This window comes from Pinus tabuliformis, chromosome J (assembly GCF_031772625.1).
Source record: "Pinus tabuliformis cultivar Carrire ecotype Pingquan chromosome J, CPIR1, whole genome shotgun sequence".
Classification (NCBI taxonomy): Eukaryota; Viridiplantae; Streptophyta; class Pinopsida; order Pinales; family Pinaceae; genus Pinus; species Pinus tabuliformis.
The window spans coordinates 84484061-84506736 of NC_142295.1; the positions used below are offsets into that span (position 1 = coordinate 84484061).

At 36.1% G+C, this 22676-nt stretch overlaps 2 protein-coding genes across 2 annotated transcripts in view; one reads left to right on the plus strand and one right to left on the minus strand.

The window, feature by feature from the left end:
- Positions 1-1258: 1258 nt before the first annotated feature.
- Positions 1259-20426, minus strand: LOC149225626 (FRIGIDA-like protein 3). Its single transcript, XM_089379972.1, has 6 exons — positions 20381-20426; positions 2817-3263; positions 2120-2208; positions 1960-2031; positions 1699-1842; positions 1259-1570 (listed from the first exon to the last, which is right to left on the minus strand). The coding sequence occupies exons 1-6, from the start codon at positions 20424-20426 to the stop codon at positions 1259-1261; spliced, it is 1110 nt and encodes a 369-aa protein (XP_089236098.1).
- The window catches only part of LOC149225627 (protein ACCUMULATION AND REPLICATION OF CHLOROPLASTS 3, chloroplastic-like), a 142267-nt gene continuing 139984 nt past the window's right edge, over positions 20394-22676 (plus strand). The window contains exon 1 of the mRNA XM_089379973.1: positions 20394-20888. Within this exon, the coding sequence (XP_089236099.1) occupies positions 20614-20888 (275 nt within the window). The 5' untranslated portion in view covers positions 20394-20613. The remainder of the gene's footprint in view (positions 20889-22676) is intronic.

Below are 22676 nucleotides of genomic sequence, written 5' to 3' on the forward strand. Positions count from 1 at the left end.
CCCTTGCCAATTCCTTGTATAAATGTGAAAGCCATTAGTGGTCACTCGTTTTGGTGACCCACTGGTGCTCACTAGAGCTGAAAATTTTCTTGTCCTTGCCTTTGGAGCAATTGTATGTATGTGGAAGGAAAAGCAATTATGATATCGCTATTGATATGCCAAACCATTGTTATGTACTTTTTTAGGTCTGAAGATGTGTAACTTGTGGTTTAGCTTGGTACATTCTCTTGTATACCAGTTTACTTTGAATTTGTCAATATCATAAGCCCAATAGCGATTTAAGTGTATGTCTGCATGGCAGAACTGCATTGCGGTTGAAATTTTCTAAAATTAAGTTGTATTTAAAGAAATATGGTGTCTAAAAAGCATAGAACTCCAAACATCAAATCTCTTTGCTCCTTGTAGGCTTGAACCAACATCTCTTCTAGAGAAATTCAACAATTCTAATTTAATAATCCTATCGGCCTCTCTTTGTACCTTTTGAGACAATTGCTAGTTCTAGATGGGACATATAACTCCAATGTGCTTTGTCCTCGTTACAGAGAACACAAAAATATTAATGCAGGGTATAACAACTATACCACTAGTACTACAAATCATTTCTTCTCAAAAAGGGGGATTTAAATCATGCAGCAGCTTAAGAGGGGTGGGGTCCAGCTTAAGAGGGGCAGGGTCCAGTTTCAAAAATAGCCTTACAATTGGACTAATCAAAATAAAATCTGATTCGCTTCATAGGCGTAGAGTAAACAGGTACCAATGAGGTAACGTGCAAGTGGACAATTAAATCATATTCAGCACAAGACCAGCCCTCGGCATACAAATGCAATTGAAAGTCTTGTGTTATGAGCTCCGAACAAGATCACAAATGATATATTATTCACCAAATTTTAATCTTCCACAAAGAGACAGATTGATCCTCTCTGATTTGTCAAACAAATAAAAAAATACCATAATTATGCATAGAATCATCTTTGAACTGTAAACACTACAATATATAGTAACCTGGGAAAGTGATGAAGCACTCAATACCATACAAAAATAAAATTCCTTAATAGAAGATTCCTTAATAGAAGAAAACACCACTGAAAATTGTGAAAAGCTGCCAAATGAACTTTGCCAATCTTTTAGATTTACAGAAACAAAGTCAAAAGACCTCTTCAACGCTAAGTGCTTACTACCAGCCACATCCAATAGAAAAGGTTTTATGGGGCCTGATAAGATCAGAACTTGCTTGACCACGGTAAGATAAGCACCGTACCTACCTAATGTATAAAAGAAGACTGATAAGCTGGAGGACGGGCAGGCAGTCTACTGCCAAAGTGATGGTTGTTGTAATTAGTAAAGGAATTGTAAGAACCGGAACCCAACAACGAAGGCCCCATGTTATCTGATGGATACATATATGGCCTTGAGAGCGAGACTGGAGTCCTATTTCCAACACCATAGCCTGCTCCATATAATCCTTGGTTTGATCTGTCATATGCATTTTTGCCCTGTAGGTTGTAGGATGTAACACCTGGAGCTGCACCAGAATATTATACTCTATCCAAAGACCTATAGAAGCTTCTGTCTGCACCATTGGAAGAAGCATAAAGAGTCGGAGTTCTTTCATCTGCACTTAACGGAGGCATATATACACCAGCATTTCCTCCATTAGCACGAGGACGCTTAGGTTGAGACTTAACAACACCTGCAGACCTTTTTTCTGTCAGCCTTAGCTTTCTCTAGCTGAGCTACACGCTTTTGAAGAGGATCTGGTGAGAACTGCGATTCAAGTTTCTGCTCCTCAATGCACTTTATAACAGCTCTGTAAGCAGAAAGCTCTTTTGTATTTACTTCATTCTGTAGCAGCAAATAAAAATATCGGTCAAAAAAGGAACTTCCGATATAACCAACAATACTAAGCCAAAATGATCATCACATAACAAGACATTTTGTATAACAGTAATAAAATCGTACTTCTGCAACAATAGAGTTATTCTCGCTTTTTAAACTTGCCTGAGAAGCTTTCTTAGCATCTTTCAGATATTCCTTCAACAAAGGAACAGGTGAAAACTTCTTTGTCAGCCCAAATGCATGAGCAAAGTTGACTGCCTCAATTTGTTTTCAACAAAGGAACAAGTGCAAACTTCTCTGTCAGCCCAAATGCATGAGCAAAGTTGACTGCCTCAATTTGTTTTCCATTATTGACCAGGGTTTCTACAACATCTGCATGAAATTGTCACAAAATTTTCAGTTAATCTGAATATGTCACAAACATTTGAAATACCAAAATACAGTTTACTGTGAAAGAAAAAACAATACAGACAACTTCAACGGATTTGTCAATAAAGATAACAGCTATGTCAGCTTGAGACCATTTTCGTAAGTAAACAGTTCCCCACTCATGATAGGCCTTATGACACTTTACCATAGCTGATCATCTTCAGGTGCCTTTATTAATATCAACAAAATAACTTACATACAACTTTCTACCTCATAAAAAGATGTCTACCTAGTAGAGGCCACTCAATATCTGCCTTGCATATGAAATGTTGAGATCTAAAGAAAAGACTACCAACCCCGTCAACTTAGAAACCCGTTCACTGGACTAAACAAAAAACTTTGGGAAGGTTTACTATAGCCAGGATTACCAAAATTTATCTTCAACTCAATCAGCGACAACCAAGTATACTGATAAAATCCACCAGTCCCTCAAAAAAACCAAGCTAGCCATGAATGCCAGAAAAACAACAAAAAGCCTATCTACCAAAATGGATGGAAATTTTGCCGGCCTAGCCACTGAGGCTAACATTACAGAACACCAGCCAACCAACCTGGCATTTTTGATTCAAGTCCAAGGGAACGACAGAGTTCAGGTGTCTGCCTGCACCGTGCAACTGCAAGAACAAGCTTGCATAAGTCATCTTTATCAAACTCTGACGCAATTCCAAAAGTAGCTAGAAGTTGCAAGAAGGCCAGGGCCTCCAACGAATTGCCATTGGCAACATCACCTTCAAGGTTTATCTTCGACTTCCATTCATGTGCAATACTTTTGGCTTGCTCCTTTATATTTAAGGGCAGAACTGGATGTTCAACACCCAAAATAGGATCTGCCAAAACAGGTACAAGAGATTCCAGTAATAATGTACAGGCCCGGCGTAGAGCCGGGAGCCCAGACTCTTTCTTGTCACTTGGAGGGTCCTTGGACTCCAAGGACTCCAACACTAACCGTGGTGGATCAGTTGCAGAGTTTAATGCAGAGGGAACCTCATTGCAAAGCCCTATTTCCAATTGCAAAAGTCATTAAGAATGGGAAGAAAGGATTTAGGGATTATAATATCTTAAAATTTCTATTTTTAAAGTATTATAAAATGAGTTTAGATATTTATATAACAATAATAAGTGGAAATCAGAAAAAGAAAAAGAAAAGAAAAGAAATTGATTGGAGATAAACTTTTTATAATTTTGTAAATGTTATTGAGTTCCAATGCTCAAACAAAATATTTGTAAAAGGTAATTGACTGGTCTGTGGATGAAGCAAGCATTTGGAGGCTAATTCGTGAAGTCTGACAATAAAAGAGGTGAAATTAGAATGAGTAATGATAAGACACACATCCTTGTATAGAAATTTCAATGAGGTTCTTCTTAAAGGTGACTTAATTGTATCACATTGATTTTGACATGACAACATTAGCAAAATGATATAAAAGTCGTTGCAACTAGTACATCTGTGTTTGGTGCATTAATAACTATATGGGATTGAAGGAATCTGGCGCATTCTCGATCAGAACTATTGCTTGATTGACAACAACACGAGTCTTGTGTTGTACAACAATTGTATAATTGGTGCATTAATCACTGTATGAGATTGAAGGAATCTGGTCGCATTCTCAATCAGAACTATTGACAACAACATGGGCCTTCTGTTGTACAACAATTGTATAATTTGATTGTGAAGGATTTAGGGAGAAGTAATGTTGTTTTTTCTGATCCTAGCAAGGATTAGCAAATATACTATTTATTGGTCCCTATGGTATACATTCTTTGGACCTTGTTTTCTCCCTTAATTGTAAGTGCATAAAAATATTAGATTCATAGGACAGGGTACCATTAATCATGTGATCCAATGATCTTGGACGTTTTTTATTGAATTCTTCAAAACTTATTTCCATTTGATCTTCCAAAATGTGAAGATAGTTTTATTGGTTGGAACAATGCTACAACTTACAAGTTATAATAATAGAGATTCTGTTCTTCATAATGCTTTCCACCTTGCAATCTTTTTGTGGATATGGTTAAGCAATATTCTCTTCGAGTAAAGAATAAATTATTGTGTGTAGAGTCATTGGGTTTACTATAGTAATGATCGTAACATTTTGTAGTCTTTTGTTTGTTGTTATGTGGTTTAGTGGTTGAGACAGTGTATTACCATGTTAATGACCCAAAGCCAAACTTAGAGATCAGAGCCCTCAATTATAAGTTGGTTGAATTTTATGAGATTTATATGCAATATTAATTCAATAATTAAAAAAAAATATAGACTTAAGCACCCTAAATAAACTTCAATGTATACATCTTTAGAATCTCATTTATGCTACATATCTGCATCTTATGTACATTTTCCCATTCCCATGTCGGAATTGTTCCTCAATTTATGCCTTACGGCGTTTCCTTTGCAACATTTGGTGCAAATGCTAGTGTTTATGGTGTGTTCTCTTATTGTAATTGTAAGTGTGTTTATGTGTTCCATCTCTTTCTTTACTGCAGCTTATTAAAAAAATGAAGTGATAAAGTTTGAATTCATGCTTGCCATGCTCAGCTTTCAAATTTGTTTAATGTTTATGTTTTCCACTGTCTAGAGAGGATTCAAAGTCATTGTTTGCCCTCTTTAGCCTTCTTATCATTCTTCCTTGATCATCCATCTCAGCTAAAGGCATCAGCACAAACTCCTACCTTGCCCGAAAGACCCACCTGTAGAAACTGTGTCAAATCCCCGCACCCTAAAATTACAGATCCTCAATTTGCCACCAAAAAAACCCCAAAAACCCCCAAATCAACCTTTTAATCAGTTTACTAGCCTAATATCAGTGTCACTGTATTGGTCATCTCTATCCATTGAATATTTTACTGAGATTGACAGGAGAGAGCCTTCTCATACCCCGTAGGGCTAGCTACGAGGTGAAATGGTTTGATGTTGCCTTGAAGGTTTACCTTCCTCAGCCTAGTGTGAAATCTCAAGCGCTAACAGAGCTATCGCACACCGAGACAACTAGTCGATCAAACAACTGGAGCTCTGGCTGAGATATTTTGTAACTAATTTTCAAAGCCCCCCCTCTCCTTATAAAATGAAGGAAGAAACACTTAACAAAGGTTCCATAATTCTGCACCTGAGGGGTCCAAATTCTATGATTCCACTTTTGGTTATATTTGCCTGTTCATGAGGGACTTGAGCTATGTATTGCTAAATGTAAACTGGTGAATTAGACTCATTTTGAGGATTAATGAAACTCTTTGGTGATTCCAATTAGAGGAATCAATATGTTTTTATCCTATGTATATCACTTCATGTATGTTCTTTCTCCCTCTGATATAGTGTAATGAAGCTTCTGGTTTCACTCTTATTCATGGTTGTATGTTTGCTACTAAGTAGTGAGAAGTACTTGCATAGTTACAGATATACATTTGTTATTTGATAGCCTGTAGCACTTGTAATGTGCACAAGTTTACTAATTGTTGTTTGGTGATAAATGTATCCATGATGCATATAGTTTGGTACCTTACTTAGCGCTCCACTGTTTCTACCATTCCACCTCTTCAGTCTTCCATACTTCTGCTAGAACATTGTTTCTTAGGATTCTGTCTTGTTTCCAGCCTTATGCATCGAATTCCCTCCTCTCTTTCCTCCTCTTCACTTTTACTACAACTCTAATATTAAAATGCTTATTGTTGTGTGTTGGCCACCAGAACTAGACATTTCTCTTTGAGATTAGCTTGATTTACCCCCTGTGTATTTAGATCCATGTATTTTCTTGAGTTTACCTTGATGAAGGACCATTGAACCAAGCCCCCTGAATTATCCTTTCAAACTATGTGACAATTGGAGTGCAGAAGAAAGCCCCACTAATAATTTTAAAAGCACTCCTCTCTTTAAGATGTTCTAGGCACTGGTCTACAATCAACCCAGAGGCTGTCTCTAGGAAGCTTCCATATCTCCTGAAGTACTTGTGTGACAGGTGATAGAAAAAGCAACAACATAAGACAAAGGTTTCAAGGTTCCATTCATTAAATGGAAAGGTCCTTGCTTGGCCAAGGAAGTCTAGCTTGAAGGATGCCTTTACTTTGGGGTCAAGAATTGAAGGTCTTTACAAAGTCAACGAAAGACCAATCCAAGCATTGCTTCATGATAATAATCATCAATGTGAGTTGTGGCAACGTCAATTCGCTCACCTTCACTACAAAGCTTTGCCTAATGTAAGAAATATGGTTATGGGATGCCTGAGGTATGACTAGTTCATGATGGAGTTTGTCAAGGATATCCAAGTGGAGAACATTTGAAGGGACCTTTTCCTTCTAGAACAACAAGACTGATGTAATACTTCAACTTATACATTATGATCTTTGTGGACCCTTGCTTGTGACCTCTCTTGGTGGCTATTTGTATTATATAATCTTTGTGGATGACTTTTCCTGCAAGACATGGATTTTCTTCTTAAAGAACAAGGACCAATCATTTGACATGTTCAGGGACTTCAAGGCACTGGTGGAAAATCAAACTGGAAAGAAGATCAAAATTTTGAGGACTGACAATGGAGGAGAATTCACTTCAAATGAATTCATTGACTTTTGCAAGGAAGTTGGAATCAATAAGGAGACCATTATACCTTATAACCCTGAACAAAATGGTGTAGTTGAAAGGAAGAACAACACTATCATGGAAGCAACCAAAGCTATGTTGCATGATCAAAAGATGTCAATGTTTCTATGGGGAGAAGTTGTTAACATTGTTGTCTATGTTCAAAATAGAACTCCTCACTGAGTCTTAGGTGACAAGACTCCTGAAGAAGCTTTCACAGGTATGAAGCTCAAGGTTGGACACTTGAGGATATTTGGCTGCCCCATTTACTTTCATGTACCAAGGGAAAAGAGGACCAAGCTAGAAGCTTCAAGAAGGAAAGGTACTTTCGTTGGTTATTATGAAAATTCTAAAGCTTATAGAATATATGTACCTGGTAAAAGGAATATAGAGTTTAGTAGGGATGTGACATTTGATGAATATGTTTCTCTTATCAAAGCAAGGGACACTCCTACCCTTACCAATGTTGAGAGAAAGGTTGATGTCAAATGTAGAAGAAGAGCCTCCTATGCTTGAGCCTAAACCTGATTTTGCTGATGAACCCATGGCACCCATGGGTCCCTTGGATCACCCTTCGTGTGATCCTCTATCTAATAAAAAGAGACCATTATGGCTTTGTGACACCTTAGAGGATGTTTAGAGACATGTTTCCACAAGAGGAACCTTCATAGAAAGTAAGAATCCATGTCGATATCAAGGATATGTTGTAGCTATGAGCAACATTATATAGATTGAGCCTTGCACTTTTGAAGAAGAAGTGAAGGAATAAGTGTGGAAGGATGTTATGGCCAAAGAATATGAGTCCATCATAAAGAATAATGTGTGGTAAGTGGTTCCTAGACCTGAAGGGAAGTCTGTTGTGACTTCTAAATGGATATACAAAATTAAGCATGGTGCGGATGAAAGTATTGAGAAGTACAAAGAAAGATTTTTGGTTAGAGGATTACCCAGAAAGAGGGAGAGGACTATGATGAGATTTTTACACCTTTTGCCTGGTATGCTACCATCCGATCTATAGTTTGTCTTGTTGCTAACTAGGGATGGACACTTCTTTAGATGGATGTGAAGACTATAATTCTACATGGCATACTCAAGGAAGAAGAACACTTTGAGCAACCATCGGACTTTGAGGAGCACGATAGGAAGACTCATGTGTGGATATTGAATAAATCCCTTTATGGATTGAAGCAAACCCCTAGGGCTTGGTATGCTCGCATTGATAGCTACCTTATGAAGCTTGGATTTACTAGAAGCAATGCTTATCCAGATCTCTACTTCAAAGTTGTCCAAGGCATGCCTTTGATTTTGGTCTTATATGTTGATGATTTATTCTTAACAGGTGGAGATCATTTTATTCTCCAATGTACGAGGGAGTTGGTCTCTAAGTTTGAGATGACATACCTTGGTTTGATGCACTACTTCTTGGGCTTAGAGGTGTGGCAAATACTTGGTGAGATTTTCCTTTCTCAAGGAAAATATTGTTAACTTGTTGGAAAGATTTGGAATGGTGGAATGCAAGTCCATGGCCACACCGATGGAGATGAATTTTAGGAAGTTATGTGGTGAAGCTATGGAACCCAATTTGGAAAATCCCTCTGAGTACCGACAACTGGTTTGGGCACTAATGTTCTTAGTGAAAACTAGATCATACATATGTTTTGCTATCAACACTTTTAGCCAATTTATGGTGGAGCCATTACATGCACATTGGATTGTTGCTAAGCATGCGTTGAGATACCTGCATGGGACTATCAATCATGGATCGAGACACACAATCAGAGACTTGAGACTTCATGGATACAATGATGTTGATTGGGCTGGAAATGTTGTTGACAGGAAGAGCACATCTGGGTGTTATTTTAGCTTGGGGTCTACCATGATATCTTAGATGAGTAGGAAGCTGAAGTTTTTTGCCCTCTGTATGGTTGAGCCTGAGTACATTTCTCATAACATGGCTAGATATGGGGTAGTGTGGTTGATGAAGATTTTTGGAGAGATGTTTAAGAATGCACTATATACTATTGTGATATACTACGACAATAAGAGTGATATTTGATTTTTAGAGAATCTCATGTTCCATGACAAGTCCAAGCACATTGAGATCATATATCACTATATCCGGGATATGGCGCAAAGAGGAGCAATAAGGCTCCAACACATCTCGACAGATGACAAATAACCAACATTCTTACCAAGCCTTTACCGAAAGGGAAGTTCTTGGTATTCAAAGAGTAGCTTGGACTGGTGGATGTGACCCTTATGGGAAGGGGTCACGATTGATTGAGAACACTGAGCTATGCTCTCCCCTCTTGTCTTTTTACATCCATTAATTTGGGGCATGGGGGGGGGGGATGGAGGCAGAGAGCTCTTGGGGTTGAGGGTGCTCCTTGTGAGCCATGGACAATAGGATGTGTCTGATCCTTACAATAAATGGTAAGTGGTATCTCCCCTATTATCAAATTAGGATGTGTCTAATCCTTAACAAAAATGGTAAGTGGTATCTCCCCTACTGTTGAGTATACCCCAATATGCATCCTACCCACAAGTTGGGCTTGTTGGGATTGCCACCCATTTGGCCAATGGGTGAGGAGACTTGGGATGTGTTTGATCCTTACCACTTGTGGTAAGTGGTATCTCCCCCAAGTAACTTGAGACGTTTTTTATCCTTACCTCTCATGGTAAGTGGTATCTCTCCTATTGTCATTGGATATAGGGTTAGAGATTGCTATCCCTTATGATGGTTCTTCTTCTTTAGATTGAGACATCATTGTTCAATAGATGAGACAAGATGAGATGAGATGGGCTGCCCTATGTTGAGACATGTACATCCGAGATGAGACTTATGATGCTGTCATAAATTCCCCCCGATTTGAGAGGGAGTGTTGAAAATTGACAGCTTAGGGAGCAATTTCCCATTTGGAGAAACCCAACAAATCCTGAAGAGACCCCTCTTCCACTTGGGAAAAGTCAAATTTGCACTTGGAACAATATTATTATTTTTGTTAGTTGGGGTCAACCTGAAAAGTACAAGTCAACCTAGAGAGAGAAATTGACCCTACAAGATCACATTTAAATTGACCTTCATTGACTTCACTTGGAGGCATCACATCACACATCAATCATTCATCATTTAGTTCATACATCTCTGTAATATTGCAGGTTGTCTTCACACATGCAAAAATAAGAGAAAGACTTATGTTTGGCTTTGTTGACTTTATGTTTTCAACCTTATATGACCAATGTTGACTTGGGGATACTTTGACTTGGTTTGACTGCTTTTTTATTTGTTATTGGAAGTTGCATTGATTGAGGTGTCGACTGAATTCTTCTGGGCACTTTGACCATCTTTGACCATAGATTTGAAGCTAGGGATGACTGTAGGTTGACTGAATTGCTTGAGGAATTTTGGATATGTTTTGACTGGGTTTGACCGAGGATAAGAGGTCGCATTCTTTGATTGGTTGACCGAAGTTTTTGAATTTGACTACTATTGACGTATGTACTTGGACTATGTATCTCTGTTGAACATTTGATGAATATCTAATAGAATAAGAATTTGGTTGGGTTTTCCCTCTTGTGGGGTCGTTTTTCCCTTGTCTTTGACCTAAATGTATGTGTCTCATTAATCCTGGTTGTCTTCTATTATGCATATTGTTTACTTTTCTATCTACAATTGCTTACTGTTATTAGGTGATTGAAAAATAAATCGAAAAGTGATTGCTACAGAAAGAAGAATTTGTTTAAGTGATTGTTACAACATAGGACGTTGTGAAAAAATTAACTCATACATGATATACAAAGTAACACAATCATGCCATTGTTATTGATATATCTAGAAGCCACAATCCATTTCAAACTTGCTTGAGTTTTCCACACTTAATAACAGTTGTCATTTTTTTTAAGACTGTCTAAAATTAACAAGCCCTTAATAGGTGAAGCAGAAAGACCTAGCATGATAATTCGTTCAAAATATTCTATAAGCTATAATAAGCGAGATAAACTTAGCCCATAACATAAATACAAAAAGTGACATCACCGCCGCTTCCCCCCAATGAAATGTACATCCTAATAAGCCACTAAGCACTTTCCTTCAATACTTGTGATTCTAAGGTTGGTACCTAAGGTAAATCAATTAAGTGCAGTTTTAGCAACTAACCTCATAAGGACATTGAGTGAGACCTACAATATTCACATAAGCAACCAACCCAAGGTCTTGAACCCACAAGCTCCTACTTATGTTTGATATCTCTCAACAACTTGAGGTAACCCATCGCAATAAAGAGTAACATGACCTATACCACACATTGTAGTAATTCAATGTTGAAGATGGGTCACAACTTAATTAAAGGCCATCATTGGAAAGTTACACCTCTCTAATATAGACCCTATACCATAATATGGGAGGTAAGTGGAAATGGTTTTGTAGTTGACTTATCATCATACTTGGGCACACATTTAATGTTCAACATTAATCTCCTCCTATTATATGTTCCAACTTTGCTTAAGTCTTGAATATCATGAGCAATTAACTCAAATCTAGAATGTCTTACACCAACACTTAGTAACTCCATCATGCACTAATATGTCATGCATACATGTAAATCTCATTTCACCACATACAAAAATGTCAAAGATGAACAATATGCACTTCAATTTAAGAGTTACACAATTACCATGACTATACAAGGATTGATCAATTACGGGAAGCATTATCAATTATGGGATTGGAATTTGATTATAATGAAGACACATAGAATATGATTGAACCATGTTATGTGAAATGGATCATAACAACTCTAGCACCAAACATCTAACTTGATAGTAATACCTTTGGAACAATTGGGTTAAACATTTTTTCATACAACTTATTGATTGAACACTATAGCAGATCTCTAATGATTAATTTTGTAATTGACCACAATACTCCAAGTTCCAATTGTAATATTCCACCACTTTAACGGGTTGTTGAACACTTGACATCTAATCAATGACAACAATTTTTGACATGCAAACATTAACATCTGACATTTGAAAAGGAATACAAAGTGACAACTATTATCGTTGCATTAATAATTGACCCGTAACAATATTTAATTGTAGTTGTCTATTCATGTGTTAATACACATCATAAAATAAACATTATTCTTTTTATTTTCTTGTCCATGTGCACTTTTTGATATATTATGGGAAAATATGTTTTCAGTAACTCATTGCACAAAAGTTGGTCTTATAATCCTTCACTAAGTTATGACTCATATGTTACTACCATTCATGCAAATTTTATTTACATATTATTTTAACGAATCAATGAAAACATAGTGGTACAATTTAGATAGAACATTTCAACAATGTTATATTATTTTTCATGATTGTGTTCACTAATGTTTATCTCTTTTTCAAACTTAACATACAATAACCAAGGATACTTAGAAGAACATTTATTGCCCATTATGTACTCTTACATGAACATATCAAGCATTGATACTTTGTAAACTACATGATTTGTGAACTATAAGTGCTTAAGTTACAACCTTATACAATTTTAACTAATGCAAATTACATAAACCTTTCACATATTCTATGCCAACTTACATACATTTAGAATGTTGATCACAAAATCACATAATATAGCAAGCATTAAGAATCGTGGAAAGCAAGGAGGTATAGGAGAATTTAAAATCATAAAAATTACTCCAAGACATACACATCAACTATTTCTTTTATACTTGCCACCTAAGTTTAGGCTTCCCACCATCATAACATTAATTTACGAATCTTAGTCAAATTACTCACAAACTTAACAACAATTAAGAATTCAAACAAACAAAAAGTGAGAATAATCCCCCTCTTTTAATCAATGTTGACATATTCATACAAAGCATGATGTTATTGAATTTAAATTCTTCACCATTTATTATAATAGGAATATTATATATCCAATGGTTCCTTACAATTTGTCTTCCATAATTTTTATGAATCATATTCTTTTGTATTTTCATATCCTAAGTATATTCTTTTGTGTTTCCATGTCCTAAGTATTGCGTTCTTTGGTCTTTCCCTGCCATGACTAAATAACTTATTATTTTCCCACAACCTAAAATTACATAACTCTTAAAAACTTTAGGACAATATCAAAAATATATTTTTTTAAACTAATGAATCAATATGTAATATGTAATGGATCATATTCTTTTGTATTTCCATATCCTAAGTATATTCTTTGGCATTTCCATGTCCTAAGTATTACATGCTTTAGTCTTTCACTACCATGGCTAAATAACTTATTATTTTCCCACAACCTAAAATTGCATAACTCTTAAAAACTTTAAGACAATATCAAAATTATATTTTTTTAAACTAATAAATTAATATGTAATGGTGGTAAGAACATACAACCTTAAAATTATAGGTATTCTAATTACAAGTGTTTGGCAACTTTTACGATTTGATTTATGTCCAAGAAAAAAATGCATAGCGTGTATTGCGCCATGTTTGAACATCTAATACCAGACAGATGGTAGCCTTTCCATGGTGCTACACTGCTGAAACCTTTGCGGTGGTTTTGGGTCTATCCAAGTGATAGCGAAGTTAAGTATTTTCCCACCAATTGCATTTAAGATATAGTAAACTTTAATGAAAAGCCAAATTATTTGCATTTCAAAAGATAATATATGAAAATATAAAATGGTAATTAAATTACAAGGGAATAAAATATATCAGTATTCTGCAAAATAACGATAATATTAAGAATATTATTTTATGAGAAATTGAGATGTCAAAAAAAATATTATTAAATCATTTTTTAAAAATTAAAATTAAAAAAATCAATATTATTAAAAATTCATATTATTAATCATATTTTAAAAATTGAAAATAAAAAAATCAACATTATTAAGTTAAAAACTATTTTTTCCTAGTTATAATGAAGCACTATAATGAATAATTTCTAAAAAAATATTGGTGAAAAAAAAAAAAAATTTCTTAAAATGTTTTTAATCCACCACATTAAATTATAATTTCAAAATATTTATTACCATAAAATTATGGTGATGTAAAAAAACTTCTAAACACACAAAAAAAAAATTCTAAAACAAGCCAAGTATTTCTTTATTATACTTGCGCGAACTCAGAGTATAATATAATCAATTTGGATCAAAACGCTTTGACTCTTAATCAATTTGCAAATTTTTAGAAATTATTTCCAAAATTTATTAAAATTTTAGCAAAATTAAATATTAAACTTATTCTTTTAGAAATTGAAAATACTTTATTTCTACGTTTGATTTTAATTAAATTGTAAAAAATATTATTATAATATTAATTATATTTCTAATGAATTAAATGTTTTTCAAATCCCAACTCCAATAAAAAATACTCTTTGATTTGTGGTAAGCATCTTTCAAAAGTATTTAATTTGGATAAAAAAATAGGTTATGAGTTGGATTTTCTTTGGATTAATACTAAAAATATTTAATTTGTATTTTTTTGGGTTACGGGCTATGTTGTTAGGTTTACTTATAAATAATGATGAAAATATAAAACCTACGTAAATGATTTCTAAATGACGCCCGTTAGTGTTACTTATGCATAATTGTAAACAATAAGAGTGTCTTAAAATATGTGGAAAAACTTGTTATCAGTTTTTTGGAAAACCAACGTTTCGGACTAGCTTAGTAAGTCCATCATCAGGGCAATGTGATTTGCATTTTGAGAAGAGAGAGCATGAAAGAATTCTCAGCTTCTCAAAATTTAGAGCATTGTTCATTATGTCCCTTCCATGGTGGGACTTAATGGTATTAAAGAGAGAGTCCATATAGGTTGGTAGAGTTTTAAAATCTGTGGAAAAACCTGTTATCAGTTTTTTGGAAAACCAACGTTTCGGACTAGCTTAGTGAGTCCATCATCAGGGCAAAGCGTGAAAGAATTCTCAGCTTCTCAAAATTTAGAGCATTGTTTGCCCTGATGATGGACTCACTAAGATAGTCCGAAACATTGGTTTTCCAAAAAACTGATAACAGGTTTCTCCACAGATTTTAAAACTCTGCCAACCTGTATGGACTCTCTCTTTAATACCATTAAGTCCCACCATGGAAGGGACATAATGAAAAATGATCTAAATTTTGAGAAGCTGAGACTTCTTTCACGCTCTCTCTTCTCAAACTGCAGATCACATTGCCCTGATGATGGACTCACTAAGCTAGTCCGAAACGTTGGTTTTCCAAAAAACTAATAATAGGTTTTTCCACAACTTTTAAAACTCTACCAACCTGTATGGACTCTCTCTTTAATAAGAGTGTCTTTACTTATGAGTGAAAACATGTTTCACTTACCTTTGACGTGGCAAATTATTTTGTTGGTAGTGTAAAACATTAGGTGAATACCATACTAGAGAGTTCATACAAAATCTCCATGCATTGCGGGTCCATTAGATGATGTAGAATTATAAAAGTTTCCATTGCTGAAAATATAAGAGCCATGCTTTGAACATCTGTCACATCTTATATTGTAGGTGACAAGAAGATCTCCTTTCTCATTGATAAGAAAAGTGTGCATATGGCACCACAGCCTGTTTGATATGTATAGACAAACTATGAGACTCCATGGAGATGGGGCAATGTATTGTTTTTGAATTACTCCACAAATGCATATGTAGAATGTTATGCACTATGAAAGAACCTATGGCAATTGGTTGTGGTACATTAAGCAAAGATCTCTTTAAGCAAACAATGTCATCCAAAACCTACTATTGAAACAACCAATATACAACAATAGTAGGATTCTTCTAATTTGTCATCCTTTGGGTGGAGTTCAACTTGATGCAGAGTAATAATACATTGTCTTGATTTACAACAATTATAGATAATTTCCTAAATGAGATAATCATCAATAATAGGGAATACAAATGAGAATAAAAATACAACATACATTTTGAATGCCACCATATCAGACATATGCAAAAATAATAGAAAGAAAGAATTTATTTTAACGTCCACGAGGCTAAAGATAGCCTATGAGACAGGTTGCTTCTTTATCTGTTTGATGTATTCGACCATTTTTATGTGAAGATTCAAAATAAATGCTCCCAGCTTCTCGACAAACCCCTCGCTAAATAGATTTTCCCAAGAGCTAGCTGCAAGCATATCTGCATAACTTTCCCTGTTGTCTTTGAAAGCCTCACATTCTAAAATGAAATGTTTTTTCTGTTTCCACTTTTCCGGAAGAACAAAAAATGCATACTCTTTCCTCCCACAATTCCTTTGGCCTTTTCCAACGCCTTGTTTCACAATGGAGTTGATGAGAATTAGTCCTTAACTGAGCAATAATAATTTTGGCTCTCCAAGAGATATTGACCTCTATGTATGCTTTTGGTTGATGACTATGAGAGGGATTAAACACTTCAATATAGTAATTTTTCTTTCTTCTAGTCTCCTTATCCCAAGTGCGCTTGTGGAACTTTTCCATAACAAAAGTTTTTATTTCTTTGTTGTTTATGGGACACGCGTTCAAGCAAATACCCCATTTACTAAACCATTTGTTATTTTGCTGCATCCAAGTTTTTTTGCTCTTGCACAATATATCATTAAAGACAACCTTAGGCCATCTACCCTCTTCCATTTGCTCAGTTTTTTTTAAATACCTTATGACTCGCACCATAGCAATTGCTTCAATAGGAGCAATCCATGTTACACTAAACAAGATATCATAAGGAACTGCACTTTTAATCTTAAATTTGTTTGTAATCAAATGCTTCTGAATTTTCTCAATTTGTCTCCACTGCATGTCGGATGTACTGCTGGCCCATAGTTCACAACCATAGAGAACCACCGGAATCACTAGAAGCCAAAAAGAGTTTGAGTGGTTTTCCAGTCCCATAACTCTTCCTCTCTACACCTATTTTGAAAAGCATAAAATGCTTTCCAACCCCCCAAAGTTCTTTTCTTTCTACAACCAATCCAGCTTAGATTTTTGTTGAAGTCAATCCGAGGTATTTGTAATTCGCAACTTCTTCCAGAATGTTGTCTTCAAAGTAGAACTTATGCTGGTTATGTTTTCTTTTCTTAGAGAAGACCACTACTTTCATTTTGCTGATATTGACTTGCATCCCACACTTCTACAAAAACGCTCAAGGGATAGTAAGTGCTCTTGCAAACCAAGAGCTGATTTAGCAATCAGAATAAGGTCATCTGCATACAAAAGAAGCCTTATAACAAACTTGCCCAAATAGATACCATCACCCCCTTGCGAATTTAACCACTCCGCAAGTTTGTCAATATATAAACCAAAAAGGGTAGGAGACAGCGAGCAACCTTGCTTGACCCCGATATTGCTTCTAAAACTTTCAGAAATCCCCGCTAAAGTTATAATTTTGACTTTCACCTCTTCATACAGCCTATGCACACTACTCTCAAATGTTTGGGAACCCTAAGTTCCTCCATTCTATGCCAAAGCTTATCCCTAGGAACCGAGTCAAACACTTTTCTGAAATCAACAAAGCAGCAAACAACTTCTTCCTTTTTCTCCCAAACTTTTTCAATGATGTGCCTTAAAGTTATACAATGATCAACTGTGGAATGTTTAGGTCTAAAACCTACTTGCCCTTTAGCACGCTTATCTCTTTCCTCTGCTCACTTGCTAATTTTGTTTTCTAGCATACTTCCAAATAGCTTTGCAAATAAAGGGTTTATCATTATGGTCCTATAATTGGAGGGATTATTGACGTCACCGCTCTTGAAAAGAGGTATTGCCAAACTAGTTGTCCAATCTGTGGGGAGCCCTTGTTGTATAATGTTGTTGAATATTTTTGTAATGTGAGGTGCAAGAATCTTTGAGCCCCACTTTAGATATCCTGCTTGGAGTTCAGCTAAGTCTTTTGCTTTATCAACACCCAACTTCTTGATACCCATCTCTACCTCTTGTACCATGAAGAGTTCAGTATTAGTGTTGACCAAGGGGGGAGGGTCAACCTTGGGAACCTTCTCATAGAGTCGTCTTGCATAGTCAAACCATTTAGAAGCTGTAATATTATTTCAAATTTGTATCTTTTTCGGTTGGAGCTCCTTCCAAAATAATTTGGGATTATTTTTTCCAAGGAAGATCAGTTCTTCCCTCCTTGAAACCATGAAATCGACATTTTTCTTGCTTTATAACTGCTTGTAAGTTTTGAGCTTTATATTGTCCTTGTTTGACTCTTTCCACATTCTCCTTGTCTTTTTGCATTCCTCGTCAAACCAAGCATTAACTATAAAGCAATTTGTTTCAGACTTCTTAATTTTTGCTCTTTTGCACTTTGCAAGTGCGCATTGAATTAAATGCGTTAATTCATGAATATGAAGGCTGTGAATTGTAATTTCCCCTTCTTGAAGAGCCTCTCAAGCGTCATTTTGAAGGCATTACAATTTTATGGGGTCAAAAGAATTCTGCCTTGTGGGAGATTTTGTTGGACATGCTGAATTTTTGACTCTAATTATTTCTTTCCAATCCAAGAGAAACATAAATAAATTGGCTTGTGATCTGATTTCAAGTCCCACAACTGATCTCCAATCAAAACTTTCTCCATTTTCTCACTCAAACCATGCGATCAAATTACATAATCTACAACACTTGCTCCATTGTAAGTATTGCAAGTGAAATTATTGCACTTTGCCCATCTAGTCAAGCCATTACAAATGACTAAATCAAAGGCCCCACATAGAGTAAGCAATTGTTCACCGAAGAGATTGCAACCCTTGTCCTATGAAATTCTTTCCCATTGATGACTACTTTCCTCTGTAAGCCAAATAGGGTCACAATCATCTTTACAACAAAGAATGCTAGCTTGCTCACTTGCAGTCCTTGCATTGAAATCACCCACTATAAGGACTTCACCTAGTTGAAAATATGTTGCAATGTCCGCGTTTAAGGCTGCAAATGGATTTTTTTGGTCAAGCCTTCTACCTTTGTAGATTTTTGAACCCTGTGGTGCAAAATAGCATGCTGCAATTCTGATGTGGTTTCCATTTTATGATATTTTAAACCAAATGAATTACTTATTTGAGTCTTCTTTTTCTAACTGAATGAGACGACCTTCTTTCTCCCTTACTAAAACCATGATACCCCCGTGCCCTTTGCCATTCCCTGCTGCCTTTTTCCACACTGCCATCTTCTAGTATCCTTCAAACAAAGGTGTCTTGTACCCTTCATGCTCATGTGTTTCTATGAGGCAAAATATGTCTCTATCTTCCGCAATAGGCCCTAACCCAGGTCCTCGTCTCCATGGGTAACCTCTGCAGTTCCAATAAACTAATCTTAAGGAAACCTAGGTATGACTTGATTGCTATTTATTTTGACATGCAAGACTCACATTTAAGTCTTTGTCCCTGCTTTCCCATACTGACCTTGCTTTCTGATTTCCCGTTGAAGAGTTTGTTGCCTCTTCTTTATTACCATCTTGCTGCTCTGTTTTGGAAGGAGGTCCAAATCGCGCTATCACAACTTTGCCTTTGTAAATCCATGCTCTCTTGCCTTCATCTCTTGCTGCCCTAACCTTTAAAATTTCATCCCTTCTTTCCTCTTGTTGTTTTACAGTTAAATCTTCTTCTAGGAAAAAACAAGAACCCCTCAAGAGATGTTTCTTGCTTAGAATGATATATTTATCATGCAAGCTAGGCATAATGACTTTTATGGGCCTGGCTCTCTCCTCGTTAAACTTACCCACCCTCCATGCTTGGCATATTTGTCCTTGCCATAACAACTTGTCTTTCAAGAAGTCTCTTGCAAGGTTAAGAGTACATTCATTTTTCCCATAATCTTTCACCCCTTTAATAATTATGTTTCCTGCCCTGTTTTGTCTTTCCTTGCCTTCACTAACTTGCATGTTGTCAACTTGAATATTTGTTTCTCCTTCCTTATTAGTAGAATTGCTAATAATTTGAGCCCAAGTTTTGGAAACTTTGGTGGAATCTCCTTTCGTTTATTCTCTTGCGTTCTCTTCATGGTTGTTTATTTGGGCAATCATTTTCCCTTTATCTTGGGATGATTTCACATTCACCACCTCTGTACTTTCCACTACAAATTTCTTTATGTTTTGCACATCCGTCTTCATGCGTTGCCATTCTGTCTTCCCTATCAAGAGAGCTTCCTGTAGCAATGCCACTTGTTCTTTTAATCTTAGTAGAAATTGCCCATTCTAGAAAATCAATATTTCTTCACAATGATTTTAAATATTTCATTGGTAAAATAAGTGATAAATTTTATTTTAGTGAATTTTCATAATCTCAATATTTCAATTATTATTTTAATGGTGTATTACCAACTTAACACAAACACACAAAACAACTTAAATCTAATACATCAATTATTATTTTAAATCAAAATACAACTTAACAATTCTATTGCTTTTTGCACATTGTGAGAAAATGGCTAATAATAACATACTTACCTCAAAACACTTGTATCAACCATAAAATCAAATATTCTATCTCAGAATTTAATTTAAATGAGGTTGGTGAAATCCATGTTACTCGGCTGTACTTTTCCCACCAAGGTTTTAAAACCTAAGCCCCATACCGTTAACCTCAAAACCCCAAATCCCACATAGCCAACTCTGATCCATTTAGTCTTGTGCCTTTTATTTTGACATGAAATTGCCTGCCAAAATAAATCGCATGAAAGCGAAGCAAACTCGCTCGCGCGTCCACTATTATTAATTGAAAACTCCATCCAAAAGCGCAATGTATACTATCTTGCAGCCCTTTCGGATATGCCAATCCATGGCAGTTGCATTAGATTGATTCTATCCCATGGCTTTAATTCTGCAGAATCACAGCACCAATCTCGTCAGAGGTGGCTACTTATCTTCAAACTGGTCACCCATTCACGGAAAATTTTGCAGTACACGGACGCGCCCAATTTTACTGTCAGCCAGACCCACGTTCATCATATGCTGCCTTGAACACGAAGGCAGAAAACCATTGAATAAGCCAGTGAAAGTTGTAGGGCTCGGGAATAGAACAAATGGCATCTTGGAGTTTTGCTCGAACTCGCCTCTTGTCTCATCATCAACAGTCGAATTCTGGTAACTCAAATTTTTGTTCACTCTGGCACATTAATGCTTACGTAAATTTTGAGTTTAAAGTGTTCTGATAAAATCGAGATGTGTTTGGTGTTGGCAAGAAAATTTGGAGTTTCTGTTATTAGCTTGCATTGATTGTTTTTAAGTGAATGGAGAGAGTCTGCTCATTTTTTTTACATGTTGTCATCATATTGCATCAATTGGTGTGTGATTGTGCTTCTGAGATGTTACTCAGGCTCAAACATAGCTCTGTGTCTGTGTCTAGATAGTAAGGGTGATTTGGTGCGAGTGCGAGTGTGGGTGCAGATGTAGGTACAAGTGCACTGGTTTTGAAATTTGGGCATGAGGTACATGTACAAGGAGGGTGCGGCAATTTCATATATATATAACTGATATTGAAAAGTAGTAAAATACATACTTAAGAGCCTTGAAATGTAAGAGTTGGAAATTAAAATGTAAAACATTATTAACTATGACAATGACAATGTTGCAATCGCAATTTCTGTTCGACATTCATGGCTTGATTTTCGAACATTTGAGCCTTCTCCATGTTCTACATCCTTCAGACCCTCAGTCAAGATACACTGGAGGTGCTTGTCAGTCTCAAGTTGTGAGCCATTTGTTGAGTTTGGAACTATATATAGCTCCAGAAGGCTATCTGGCTGGATCTAATTGTCTGCACATACAACATCATCTGTAAACTGGTCCCATTTTTTAGAGGGATGAATCTTGTACCCTGGGCCTTTCCAGCAAGAAAATGACGGATACTATGAAAGTAAAGCGAGTCTTCTGGCTTCTTAGATCCCATTTGGTTCTCTTCACTGAAGGATTAAAATCACAAGTACATCAATTCCTCGTTCATGCTAAGAAGCTAGCTATGTATGAGAGTAAACATATAACAAATGCTTGTAGCTTTTAAGCATGAACACCATGAATTTGTTATTAGTCTTTTCTTCTGAATTTGGATCATAAATCTTCTTCATGGCTGTCATGAATCTCTTCATGGCCTCTTTTTCACTTGAAGCCTGAAGGAGGCTTCTTCTTTGTTTACTAAGTCTAAGAGTATTTTGGAGTCAAGAGTTGTAACTGTGAAAAATCTGTTACCCGATTCTTATTGCAACAACTGATGTTAATTCTTTTAATTGTTAATTCGATTAAACAATCTACTTGCTATGTGCTACGACAAATATCGAATTAAATACACTGCAACCTACACAAATAAAAACTGCGGAAACTAAATACAACACATGAGAGAAATAATCATCACACACATCTACACAGTTATTTTTGGACAAATGTCCCCGGAAAAACCCAGTGTGGGAAAACTGGTGCAGCAGTTGAGGGTTTGTATTATTAAGCAGTAGTAAATCTGAGTACAATTCGTTGGATGCCCAACTGACTATCCGATATAGAGAGAAACTGGGCAAAAATAATAGTGAGATGGTCTCACCCTGTCACTGGAAGTTCTAACACTGATCTACACTGGAGATGAGCCTCTGCATCACTCCCATGCAGTCACTGCGTCACTGCAGCTGGGGCTGTGCTGCACCTCCTTCTGATCCTCTGCTCGTTGGAAACTTCAGCTCTCAGGCCTCCCGGTCTCATACCTAAGCTTCTGGCTCTGGAACTCGACTTTTTCAGCAGAATTTCGTTCTCCCTCTGAAGCTTTGTGCTGCCATAACGTAGCTCTATGTGGCCTTGCGTTAGCTTCTCTAAATGTCTCTCTACCCTCTCTGCCTTGTACTCTCCGGTCCAGGAAAACTTCCCTCCGGATACTATCCCTGCCCCTCA